At 41.9% G+C, this 14,774-nt stretch overlaps 1 protein-coding gene across 1 annotated transcript in view; it reads right to left on the bottom strand.

The window, feature by feature from the left end:
* Positions 1-4,324: 4,324 nt before the first annotated feature.
* LOC139754983 (serine/threonine-protein kinase pim-3-like) overlaps positions 4,325-14,774 on the bottom strand; it is a 46,769-nt gene continuing 36,319 nt past the window's right edge. Inside the window, exon 5 of the mRNA XM_071672847.1 lies at positions 4,325-11,210. Coding sequence (XP_071528948.1) covers positions 10,720-11,210 — 491 coding nt within the window. The 3' untranslated portion in view covers positions 4,325-10,719. The remainder of the gene's footprint in view (positions 11,211-14,774) is intronic.

Here is a 14,774-nt window from a genome sequence, read left to right as displayed (position 1 = left end):
CTCATGGGTGCTGCACAGTCATCTAATTTGGGGTGGTGGAGTGGGGGATCGAGACTAGAATCTTCATCCTTATCATATATATATATATATATTCCTATGCTACTGGTTCACGAAGATGGTAAGAGATCTATAGACGCCTCTGGCCTCCCTAGCCACAGTAACCTTGCTACTTACACGAGCGATGTCAAGGATTACGATACTTGGTCACTCCCGTTACCTGGTTTTGGCGTCCGTCGCTATGTAACGTCAGCAGTCGTGATGTTCAAGGGAATCGTCAGCGCTTAATTGCGACAGTCTGTTATTCGATGCCGAAACGACTATTTGGGTTGCTTGGATAGACATATGTTCCCTAGAAACAGCTGGCTTCGCAGTAGTCATCATCTGTCTACTCATTTCTCTCCTAAGTAGGTGTATCGACGACACGTCTTTGTAGTCACAGTTAAAACGACTGTTTCTATGGAGGACTAACACACCCTCCCTCACCAGCACTTCCCTTCCTCCCTAACTACAAAACTCTCCCTCGCCGCCACCACTTCACTCCACCCTCACCAGCTCACACTGTCACCAACACTACCACTACTTCACTCCACCGCTCACCACCTCACACTGTCACCAACACTACCACTACTTCACTCCACCGCTCACCACCTCACACTGTCACCACCACCAGCACCACTGTCTCCATTCCTGGCCTTCACGCCCTAAACGACTGATAGCATTGTTCGGTGGTTCTAATCACTCAAACAACCATTTCCCTTCTCCGTTCACAGTGTTCCTCTCCTAAGAACAGAACGTAAATGCCAACCATAGTTCATCTCACCATGTCACCACTTCTAATCCAGTCAAGAAAATGGATGAATTACTGGCACATGTGTTTTGGTAGCTAGGTGTTGTGCGTCTGGTACCTCCCTTGTTGTGACTGTACAGAGGACGAACAGACGGACGTACAGACAGACAGACAGGAACGCATGTTTATTGCATAGATCTTCTAAGTTTAAATATCACAAAAAAGGTCGTATAGATACATATAGAGAAGAACAGATGGATTAGAAAGTCTATTTCAATTCTTTTAAATTCATGAACGTGTTTTGGGAGTGTGTATTTAGTGAATTCAACCTCAAAGGTTTGGAAAGACGTTGTAGCAGCCAGTGAAATAACTGGTAGTTATGATACTCGTTAACCACCTGACTCTTAGTCCTGCATTGCATGACACGATAGTGGAACACCAGGAGCCTGTGACTGACCCCTCCATGCGAAAGACGAAGTCCGAACCACCCCTTGTGGTGTTGGACGAAGTGGAAGAAAACGCATTGAGGGTAGATAACACCCCCTCATTCAGAACGGCAGCGTATGTTATGAACACTCATGAAAACACACCCAAGGGAAGATATTTTGATCCTATGATGATAGTTTACACCAGGGGTATCACTGTAGTCTACCTCATCCTTCAGGTCCCCAGAGCTGAAGAATCTACAAGAACCACGTCTATGATTCTCTCACTCTACCTCACACAGTCCACAGTGACTCTTACCACATCAAAACCTCAAACACAGATATAAACATTCTGTATTAAACGAGTACCCAATATCATATTTAAATTTACATTTATGAGTTTACAATCATAATCTTAACATGTTCTTGGTGCAGATGTTCACAGACCTGAACAGTTCATGGCGCGTTGTGAAGTGAGAAAACTATATCAGAAAGGAATGAAGAACATTTTATACGCATGGCCATGCAAGAGGATGGAAGAAGGAGGGTTAGATATGATGACAAGGGTCCACTTTCGTCAATCATTCTAACAATAAGTTGATACTGAGAACTTCTGTGAGATGGTTATCAATCAAAGAGAAGCGGAAGGACGTGCAAGAAATGGATAAACAAGATAAAGCAATAAAGATGTAGTAAACTACTGCTACAGTAACAATGGCAGTGTCTGAAGTGAAGGAGATGAATGAGGTAACTACAAACGCGGAGAATTTAAGAAACTTCGGGAGAAATTGTTTGATGGTAAAGATCGTGTTTCAGAGATGGGGTTCCACAGGTGCAGCACCTACGCCTCTCCCTGAAAAGTGCAAATAGGTATTCAAACACACACACACACACACACACACACACACACACACACAGACACACACACACCCACCCACACACACACACACACACACACAACCAAAGAATTCCTTTGGCTGTTGTGGCTTGGGAAGGTGAGGGCCTGAGCCGATCGGGAAGTGGCATTTCCTCCCTACACTCTTCCTCTGACGTGTTGAAACAAAAACTTGGCCGGTCACGGAAGATTCGTCTGGTCGGTGAGCTGGCGGTCAAGGTCGTAAAGAAATTAATGGGCTGTTGTTTTTTTTTGGGGGGAGGGTTAATGGGTTACCAGGGTCTTTGATACGGTTGCGATGAGGGTAATTGTAGCAAGTTGTGGCCGCTTGATGTCATACATAGATTGGGAAGAAGAGATAACTGGACTGCATAGACTCCAATACCTATTTTTTTTAATCGTGGGGTGTCTGATCTTCAAGTCTTAATAGCTTCGGTCAAATGTGTTCCTGTCCGACAGGGAGGATGTGTATAAGTTTCTATTTTCCAAACATGCGTATGACCAAGTTCTATGTCCTCAGTCACTTTCGCGGGATTTGTACAGAGCAGTTAATGAAGAAGGGACTTTTCTTGATGGTAATATGAACGACAATATCTGGGATTCCATTTAGTGCAACCAATGCATGGGAATTAGTAAACTACTACTTAGTCTGGGTATACAGCAGGGGGAGGCTGAGGATTGTTCCAGTCTGAAGCACATATGAGGCAAGGATGTTGCTAAAGGATGCATCCAAAATGAGACGAGGGAGTCTATAACGTGGAGAAATATTCCTACCTCTCGAAAATAAGAATATCCTAGCTGTTTTCTTCTTTTTTTTCGTTGGTCATAAGAGAATCAAACTTGCTCAAGTTGGATAACTGACGATGCATAAAAACCTTGGACACATGAAATGGATTTCCTGCACTTTGGAGACTGTGATCTAAAGTAGAAGATGAGAGATAATGGGTTCCTTTGATATGAGAAAAGTTCTTTTGATGACACTTATACTTAAAACTAAGTTGTACTTACCATAAGTTAACCTCTGAACTCACTTCATACAGGCTAGAGGTGTTCCATGATGTTTCTGGATGATACATACCCAGAATGTTTAGAATGTAGATGTGACAGTCAAAACATCGATCATTATATTTCTAAAGTATGTTTTACTCAGGTTTCGTTACATGATAGCAATCTCAGATGACCACACCTTCCTCAAGACTGTGAGGTGCATTTAGTCAAAAGTTTCTTTACCTTAATGCTTCTCCCTCTTTTTTTTTCTTTTCCACTCAATAACTGGATAATTCTGCCCCGAAAAATATTTATACTTGAAAATTACACCATTCAGTATTGCTATCGTGAATATTCAAATACTTGAATACTTTCTCCAATACTTATCACTCGATTTTAGTCAATCAGATGATGTGGATTCAGATGTTCATACCCGGATCTATTTACTTAATGGCATGCCAACATCAAAGCATCTTTCCTTTAAGAATTAATGTATGAGACTAAAAGCTTCCATTCCTTGAAGCTTTTGTCATCAGCTAGGCACTTGTGCCGCAATCATTTACATATGGAAATTAATAAAAAAGACAGTCAAATGCTATATATTAGACCTGAGGTCAAATATATCAAGAGAGTGAGGTGTGTATGCGAGTGGGAATGGAGGAGAGTGAGTGGTTCCAGGGGAAGATGTGTCTCCACCAGGTGTGTGTGCTTTCACAGAGGCTGTTTAATCTATTTCTGGCTGAGCCTCCGATCCATTGATATACTTTACCATAGACATTTTTTTTAAAGCTTATGTTACTTGAACTTTACATACAATATGTAGACCTCCAACTGCATAAAAGTTTTTAATCCTTTTTTAAGTTTTGGATATGAATAAGTCTGTCGTGAAAAATGTAGACTAACACTAGTTCTATATATATCTCATTAACTGTCTCTTTAGCAACTGTCTTTTAAACTGCATGGATTATATCAATTTTATTAACAGTGTTCAAGGTTGTTCATATATGAATCCTCTGGTTAATATTTTTCTTTACATTGTTTCATATGTTTCCTCAAACCATTATGTATCATTCTAACAGGAAATATACCAAATTTTCCAGCATATATATATATATATATATATATATATATATATATATATATATATGTATATACACACACACTTCTACCATCTTTATTTATCAATGTTTTTGAAATACATATATATATAAGGATGTGAAGAAAACACACTTATAGCTTCAAACTTAAAAATTTATTCATTACACGTTGATTTTCCATATTTTTTACAAAAATATTTCTCCTTACAAACACGGTTTTTTTCAGGCATATTTCTATTTTTTTCCCATTAATAACTAAAACACAAGAGTTCTCAGGGTGACGGATATATCAGAGTTAGCCATCGCTGGTGCCAACATTCTCACTCTCTTTCTCTCTCTATATATCTCTCTCTCTCTATCTCTCTTTCTCTCATCCAGTGGTGTGAACTGAGAACAGAACACCGTAACTTTGCTCTCCCGTGAGCTGGCACCACTGGAAGGGGAGAGAGAAAGAGAGAGAAAGAGAGAGAGATAGAGAGAAAGAGAGTGAGTCTGGTAGCAACATGGGCGTGTGACAGGGTCAGTGAGATCGACAGGGTTCAAATGGAAAGGTAAAAGCTCATTCTGCAAGTTTGCAGGGAGGAATGAAGGAAGATAAGACAACGAAAAATCTTATAAATATGACATTTAAAAAGGGAACCACACGCAAAACTAAGACCATATATATATATATATATATATATATATATATATATATATATATATATATATATATATATATATATATATATATATATATATTCATATATATATTCATATATACATATATATATGAGGAGAAAGTAATAAGTAGTGAGGACAGCAGAGTACTGGACACGGAAGGATATGAGCTTCAACACTTTAGTTCAGGTCAAAATCACGAAGCTTGTCACGTTAATACTGTGGCAATCACGACCGAGAGCTCTTGGATCCTATTATTAATAAAAACAAGAGAAACAATCACATATGGAGGTTACACGGGGATCCGGATATTGCTCACTCTTTCTCTTACTCTCTCTCTCTCTCTCTCTCTCTCTCTCTCTTTTTCATATTACTAAATACAAACCCTCTTTACATATATACATATATATATATATATATATATATATATATATATATATATATATATATATATATATATATATAACAAAACTCTCGTCAAAAAATAGAAAATAAATTAGGAGCAATATTCACAGGGAATAATAATAATAAAAAAAATCTTTCTCACATAAATAATATAAATATTGGTCTCAAGCGCTGTGAAGAGTGTTGTAGGGAATAAAATGTACACATCCTGTTGAGAGAGACGCGATTATGATAAGACATTCTTGAGATATAGTATGGGCCTTGTGTCCATAGCATCCTAATGCAATATCATCTGTTTCTTGCTACATATATGCTGACCTGTATTTATAATAGCAGTGTATATATATATATATATATATATATATATATATATATATATATATATATATATATATATATATATATATATATATATATAAAGGAACTTTGATATGATTGCTTGATATCATTAATTTCTGCATTACCTATGAAATGAATACCATTTCAGTCACTACATAACAAGTTAGTTCAGCTGAAGTACACAATTCAGTACTCCTGTTACAGATTACAGTCCTCTATGTAGCTATGCCACAACCTTGTTTTTTTCCTTATGGATATCTATAGTAATCCTGTCATAACCTGATACATAATTACGTTTTTGATAAAAAATTTACGAGTCGTAATTCCAAGTTGTAATGGACTTGTTAAACACCTAATTACAATGTATATAACTAATGACCCTTTGGTTTCAGGTCATTCGCGACGGGTTTCATGAAGTCTGAGGGACAATTAGTGTACATTACATTTACTTTCTTATTTTCATACTTGTTCGCCGTTTCCCGTGGTAAAGAGGTGGCGCCAAGACCAGACGAAGAAAAGGCCTCATTCGATCACATCCATTTCTTTGTTTGTTGTTGTCATGTGTACTGCACAGAAACATTAAAATCATACAACTCTTTAAGAGCCAAAAAAACACATTATCAATACTAATTTCTGTATCAGTTATAGCACGAAAATCTTTACCTTGATAAGGGATTTAATGATTTGGAATCTTTTGTCAATAAATGAATTGTCAGCCTAGTTGGATCTCGAAGCCATATGAAAACAAACCGGCTCGGTTCAGTACGAGAAAAAGTAATTATCGAATGGCAATCCAGAAAGATATCTGTCTGTCTGTCTGTTAGGGTTGATGGAAGGCATGAGTACCAGATGGTCGTAATGCACACACACACACACGCAAGGAGGAGACATACGTTCACATTTGTTAATGAGTAATTTCCTGTTACTTTTCCAATTCGGTAAGGAGGGGGAGGGGGGGGGGGGAGCAGGCGAGGCATAGGGTGAGGTTGGGACGTTGGGGGTTAAGGGAGAAAGGGTGTTGTTGTCAATTCTGAGTTGAGGGGGACTTTTCCTTTTTAATTTTTCGAAAGGGGCTGAAATTGAAGAGGAGGAGGAGGAGGGGGGGATTATTGTTGTTGTTGTTGACGAGGGGAAAGGGGAAGGGAAACGGTAATGGGGGGGGAAGGGGAAACCATAGAAATGAATTCCTCAATATTAGAAATAACATTACGACATCCACGTTAATTTTGAAAGTCACTTAGACGCGGTGTCTGTACTGCCTCAATACTATGTGTGTGTGTGTGTGTGTGTGTGTGTGTGTGTGTGTGTGTGTGTGTGTGTGTCATCTACGAGAAGCCGGTAAAGTCAGTTTGCAGTATGGAAAACAAAAATGGAAAAGCTGCTACACATTATTCTATTCAAAGAGAGAAAAAAACACCTTTGTAAAACATGCTATAGTGTTAATGATGAGGCTACTGGTTACTTCTGTGCTGTCACACATAACGAGGATGAGGTATAGCCAGGCCGGAGTGGTAATGGTTCCCTCCGCCTTTAACTACCTCAAGTGGCAATTTGACTATTATCAGGGACATTGAATGGTTACTTTCCCTTAATGATGCCTCTTTTTTTTTTTAAATGACCAGACTGTGTTTAGGGATCTCTTAATATGCAAAAAGCATTTTCATTTCTTTTTTTTGGTTTCAGATCCAAACTTACGAGAGGTATTTTGAGATGACTTAAATGTTATCAGATCTTCCGAGTGGAAAATGGGGGGGTGTTTTACCTTATCGTACGTGTTGCGTTATAGGGTCGTTAGCCCGACGCCCTACAGCTCTAGACGATGTAATTACAACCAAGAACTAACGAGTTCAGATGGCTTGTTGCCTCTCTCTCTCTATCATGATCCCAGCGGATCATAACACTTCGCCAACCTAACTACGAAATGGCCTCGTTCTATCATCTTTCCCTCTCTCTCTCTCTTAACAAGTAGTTGAGGAGATGCGGTGCAGTCATTGGACAAGATTATAGCAGTTACGACCCTCGTGAATGTCGTGGCCTTCTTTAGACGCATCTCACCATCAGAATACAATGGGAGGATCACCTCTATTGCAAATCACTAAACGAAGGTGCGATATGTGTGTGTGTGTGTGTGTGTGTGTGTGTGTGTGTGTGTGTGTGTGTGTCTGTGTGTGTGTCTGTGTGTGTGTGTCTGTGTGTGTGTGTGCGTCTGTGTGTCTGTGTGTGTCTGTGTGTCTCTCTCTTTGGCCTTGTCTTCTCAATACACGGCTGTCTCAGTGAGAAATAATAATAATAATAACAATAATAATAATAATAATAATAATAATAATAATAATAATAATAATAATTATAATAATATCAAGCTTTATACAGCACAGGAACTTGTGGGGGAGTGGGGGGGGAGGGGGGACCACTTTTTCTCAAAGGGGCAGAGAGAGAGAGAGAGAGAGAGAGAGAGAGAGAGAGAGAGAGAGAGAGAGAGAGAGAGAGAGAGAGAGAGAGGAAGGGAGGAGGGACTTGAATAGTTGGGCGTATACATCGGTGTATACTTAACAATAAGTCCAAATCTTCACTCGGTTTTTTTTCTTTTTTTATATTACAACATAAATACAATATACTGATGCACCTGGCGCACGCGCAGCGAGGATAAAAGTTGACTTAGAACGCATTATATTAGGAAGGAATATGTCCGTTTTGCATGGAGTGGTGTGGAGGAGGGGGGTTGATGAAGGGCGGGTCGTAGAACCTACTGTCAGTAAACACCTATTGACGCTAATACTGTATTGAAACCCTTATACTAACACCTCTCGACCAGTGATCTTCATCATATTGAATCCCAAAACTGGACGATAGGAAAGGAAATTTTGCTTTGGTGACTAATATGTCGCCGATGGAAAGCGATACAAATAGTCAATTATTTATCAACTAATCATTCCCTTCAATCTTTCACATTTTTTTTTTCTTAAAGAGTCACCCGAGTGCAATCGTCCCTTCTCCCCCCCCCCTCAACACACGTACAGTGAACATGTCATAGAGGTCATTTGACTTAGGCCATCATGTCCTCTATGATGAGATAAGATATATATATATATAAAAAATATATATAATGTACTGAGAGAACAAAGAGGCGTGAAATATATATATATAGAACATTCACAGTTGTGTATAAACTAAGAGAATAATTTCAAAAAAGAAATTCGGAGGACAAAAAAAAAAATATATTTCATATGCACAAAGCAACGGCTCTCAGAGCCTAAGTAAATAAGACTTCGAAATATCGAATACATAATTATCAATATTATTATGTTCAGCGAATTATCTATAGCACCAATGGATAAGATTATTGTACCGGTTTAATAGATATGGGAAACCTGAATAATTAATTCTATTTATACATACATACAACTATATGTATATATATATATATACATATATATATATATATATATATATATATATATATATATATATATATATATATATATATATATATATATTGAAGACAAAAAAAATAAGAACAAGAAGGGTTCAAAAAATAGACTTTGCTCTTCGTCCCATACCTAGTAAACTGTCTGGCCACCAATGAGTCTTAGCTCATCAATAAATACAATAAATTAAAGTTCCATATTCTACAAAAAAGCAGGCAATGCGACTAAAATTAATATATATATATATATATATATATATATATATATATATATATATATATATATATATATATATATATATATATACATATATATATATATACACCCAGCACATATCTTGGGCATTAAGAGTTCATCTCTGGAATGTTGGGAGTTGTAGGAGAGAGAGAGAGAGAGAGAGAGAGAGAGAGAGAGAGAGAGAGAGAGAGAGAGAGAGAGAGAGAGAGAGAGAGAGAGATAGGGGAATCACAGAAGGATATAAGGAGTGTGTGTGTATGTGTGTGTGTGTGTAAGATGAATGGGGGGAATGAAAGGAATTAAGACACTAGAAGGAGTTGAGATGAAAAGAACTGTATAAGTAACATGGATTCTGATCCTATTGGCGAGTCCTGTTTTGTGCACAAGGGTTCTTCCAGACACCCCTTACATTCGAACACTTCTTGAGAGACTCGCTTTCAGACTGTGAACACAGTTACATTTTACGACGCTGAAGTTAACACAGATCGCCAGCAGCATTTCCTTAGGCTTGCGCAATACATGGAAACATAAGACGGTGTATCACTGCTGGAGAAGGGGCGGAACATAGGACTAGAGGTGGAGGAGGAGGAGGTTAGGAAAGAGGAAGAGGGAGGAGAGAGAGAGAGAGAGATTGAGGAGTTACAGGGCTGTGTGAGTCACTAGTAGAAAAACCAGCACTAAAAATATATATATATATAGTTACCAGAGTGCCATGGCGTCAAAGAACCCCTCAGCAAATTTCCTTAGGGGTCATTTCTTTCTTCCACTTGTTTTCTTGATATATAGATATATAAGAGAAAGTGACCTCGATTGACCTTGCTGTTGTGAGGTGAGGAAACTCTACCTCCCCACCATATACGGATACAGTGATCAACATGGTGGGTCAGTCGTCTCTCAACTGCGCTGTTAGCGGGACACACACGCGCACACACACACACACACTATATAAACATGACTAAATTCATGAAACGCCAGTACGTCCTGACAGCCACTGAGAGGCCACATCGGGGAAGGCGGGGGAGGAGAGGGAAAAGAGCCGATTTACAGAAGAATTCCGATGATGTTTGTGAAGAAGGTTGATGAATTGATGAAGCTATATACAAGATGGGGGGGGGGGAGGAGGGAGGGGAGGGGGTTGTTTATGGTTGTAGGAGGAGGAGGAGGAGTTGTTGTTGTTGTTGTTTATTCACTACGTGACAACGACGGGGACTTTGGTAATTGGGTACTGCTGATGCCTGGGGTAGTTTTAAAAGCCGCGCCCTCATCCACTGTGGTCTTCAAGTGAGGCCACGGGGGGGTGTTGTTCTTGCCCTTAAGATCCTCGGGCACCCAGCGCCGCCCACGCCACTTCACCCACCACGCCCACGGGCGAGGCTAGTGGGCTCTGCGTTACAACGACGCCAGCGTGTGAGGTTTAGGTGGACACGGAGGTGAATTAGTTGGCGGTTACCCGCCGCTGGCGTCACAACGTAGTAGCGTGGCTGCCGTGGGAGGACGCCGAGCTGAAGTCGAGTCTCTCCTGCGGCCGGGGCGTGGGCGGTAGAGACCCGGAGCTGTGCGAGGAACCTACAGATCCAAGAGATCCTACGGGCGAAGTGGCGGCGAGGGAGGAGGAGGTGGAAGGCGTAGCGGCCGGGGCGCTCCGGGTGGAGATGGAGCGCGTGAGGGTGTCCTTCGAGGATCGAAGCATGAACCACGGGTGTTGTAGGATCTGTTCCATGGTCGGCCGGTCTGAAGGACGCACTCGCAAACACCATCGGATGAGGCTCTGACACTCCTCCGAGATAGGGAGGCGGAAGTGTAACCTGGCGGAGACAATCTGGTCCTCATACTCGAAGGGGATGTCTCCGAAGACTAGGTCATATAGGAGGATGCCCAAGGACCATACACTGGCGGGCACGCCCTGGTACTGGTTGTGTAGGATCCATTCAGGAGGAGAGTACACCTTCGTTCCTGCAGGAGGAGAGAGAGAGAGGAGAAAGAAATGGATGCATTAATGCGAAGGGACATTACATTGTGTCAACATGGATACACCATTATAAAGTAACAAATACTACTACTACTACTACTACCACCACTACCACTATTACTTATACTACTGCCCCTATTACTTATACTACATCTATAAAGTAACAAATACAACTACTACTACTACTACTACCACTATTACTTATACTACTGCCCCTATTACTTATACTACATCTATAAAGTAACAAATACTACTACTACTACCACTACCACTATTACTTATACTACTGCCACTACTACTTACTCTACTTATACTACTGCTTCTTCCACTACTGTTCATATTCACACAAACACACACACACACACACAAACACACCACTTCATACTGTACATAAGCATAAACCAACAAAGCAGACAGATCAAATATGTACTCGTCCGAAAACGAGAAAATAGTCAGAGAAAGAGAGCGAGAAAGAGCGAGAGAGAGAGAGAGAGAGACCATGAGGTCATTAAAACCCCCTTCCCAACCACCCCCCCTCCACATCCACCAACACGACCCTCCTCCTCCTCCACCACCCCAGGCCATCCCTCACCAACGAGGGCCGTGTCAGACAAGGTCATCCAAAGCTCTGCTCATGACGAAGGGCGGAGGAGGGGGGAAGTCCCCGCGCAGTGCCCGTCCAGCCTTCGCTGTGTACCAAGACGACTTCTCAACCAGGACTTCTCTCTCTCTCTCTCTCTCTCTCTCTCTCTCTCTCTCTCTCTCTCTCTCTCTCTCTCTCTCTCTATCTATCTATCTATCTATCTCTCTCTCGATCAGACAAGGAGGGGAGGGGCCAAATCGAGAGGACGATACGAACTGGTCAAACAAGAAGAAGAGGTGGTGGTGGTGGTCGTCTGCCACAAGTCTACCATCTGCCAGTCTGCCTCCAGACCACAAACTTACACTCAGACAGGAAGAGTGCCTCCCTCCTCCCCCATTCCTCTTCCCTTTCCCTTCCCCTCCCCCTTCCTTCCTTTCCCTCGCCCTCGCCAGTCGCGGTGTGGCCTCTCGATAACTACCTCCCCCCCCCCAACCCCACAACCTCCGACCCCCCCCCACCTTCAAACAGTCAAGGGGAACAAAAAAAATGAGAGAGAGAGAGAGAGAGAGAGAGAGAGAGAGAGAGAGAGAGAGGGGCATCATGACCCCCATACCTCTCACTGTAATTCATGTATTCATCATCATATTCTTTTTCCTTTTAAGTCTGTAGCTAAAAGTATATATATATATATAAAAGTAAAATTTGAATTTTCGTCTAAGAACATTCTGTCATATTCATGACCAAAGCATAATGATATTATAATGATATCATGATGATTCCATGATGATATCATTATCATCAAAAGCATAATGATATTATAATGATATCATGATGATTCTATGATGATATTATAATGATATTATAATGATATCATGATGATTCTATGATGATATCATTATCATCAAAAGCATAATGATATTATAATGATATCATGATGATTCTATGATGATATCATTATCATCAAAAGCATAATGATATTATAATGATATCATAATGATTCTATGATGATATTATAATGATATTATAATGATATCATAATGATTCTATGATGATATTATAATGATATTATAATGATATCAAGATGATTCCATGATGATATCATTATCATCAAAAGCAAAAACGATAAAGTGACACTAATTCCCCCTACATCGTGGATGAAGCCATCACCATAATGACTCTCTACCTCCCTCACCAACATCACCATTATGACTCTCTACTTCCCTAACCATCACCATTATGACTCTCTACTTCCCTCCTTACCATCACCATCACGACTCTCTACTTCCCTCCTTACCATCACCATCACGACTCTCTACTTCCCTCACCATCACGACTCTCTACTTCCCTCCTTACCATCACCATCACGACTCTCTACTTCCCTCACCATCACGACTCTCTACTTCCCTCCTTACCATCACCATCACGACTCTCTACTTCCCTCACCATCACGACTCTCTACTTCCCTCACAGCCACCACCAACACCACTACACCTACCATCACTCTACCACTTCACCTACACCACCACTTACACCACCACTTACACCACTAACCTTACCCCACTGCCCAGGCCACCCACCTACTACCACACTACCACCACCACCACACCAGGAGGCACCTTCTCCTACCACACTACCACCACCACCACACCAAGAGGCACCTTCTCCTACCACACTACCACCACCACCACACACAGTCAAACTCACCTTGTCCCATATTTGTGGCTACCTGTGAAGGCCAAGCCAGAGCAGTGCCAAGGGCCTGCAGTGCTGGGAGCGTCTTTACACTGCTGTGTGTGTGTGTGTGTGTGTGTGTGTATGTGTGTGTGTACAGACAAGTACCACAGCAACACACACACACACACACACACACACACACACATACGTCTATCTATTACCATACCACATACCACACTCGCTACCACAACCATAACCACACCTGCCACCACCACCACAACCACCACCACAACTACCACCACAACCACAATCACCACCACACCTGCCACCACAACCACACCTGCCACCACAACCACACCTGCCACCACAACCACACCTGCCACCACAACCACAACCACTACAACCACCACCACCAAACCTGCCACCACAACCACTACAACCACCACACCTGCCACCACAACCACACCTGCCACCACAACTACCACCACACCTGCCACCACAACCACAATCACCACCACACCTGCCACCACAACCACAACTACCACCACACCTGCCACCACAACCACACCTGCCACCACAACCACACCTGCCACCACAACTACCACCACACCTGCCACCACAACTACCACCACCACCACCACACCTGCCACCACACCTGCCACCAGGTGTGGCAAACGAGGCCTCACAACAACAAGGTGGACGAGGAATGCATTGAATGCATTGCCACCTGGTCGGAGACAGCGGTGGTAGTGGTGGCACAGTGGTGTAAACACCCTTCATGCCACCCTAACACCTTATACGCTGTCCTGACACCCTGTACGCCGTCCTTACACCTTATACGCCGCCCTAACACCTGACACGCTGTCCTAACACATTATATACGCCGCCCTAAAACCCTTATGTGACATCCTAACACCCTTATACGCCGCCCTAACACCCACATACGCCGCCCTAACACCCATATACGCCAGCCTAACACCCATATACGCCGGCCTTACACCCACATACGCCGGCCTTACACCCATATACGCCGGTCCTATACCCACATACGCCGGCCTTACACCCATATACGCCGGTCCTAAACCCATATACGCCGGCCTTACACCCATATACGCCGCCCTAAAAACCCTTACAGAAAAGCCCAGAGGACGTCCCCTCACAGCCGTAGGAGACTAAGGAACTACGCCTTTCAGCGTAGCATTTACTCGTATATCAAATAATGACGCGCCTGGTTCAAAGAGCCCCTACGCTTACAGTGGGCCAGTGTGCCTCCCATATTCTACCATCACTA

The sequence above is a fragment of the Panulirus ornatus genome, chromosome 18 (genome assembly GCF_036320965.1).
Source record: "Panulirus ornatus isolate Po-2019 chromosome 18, ASM3632096v1, whole genome shotgun sequence".
Taxonomy (NCBI): domain Eukaryota; kingdom Metazoa; phylum Arthropoda; class Malacostraca; order Decapoda; family Palinuridae; genus Panulirus; species Panulirus ornatus.
This window is presented reverse-complemented; position numbering and strand designations above follow the sequence as displayed.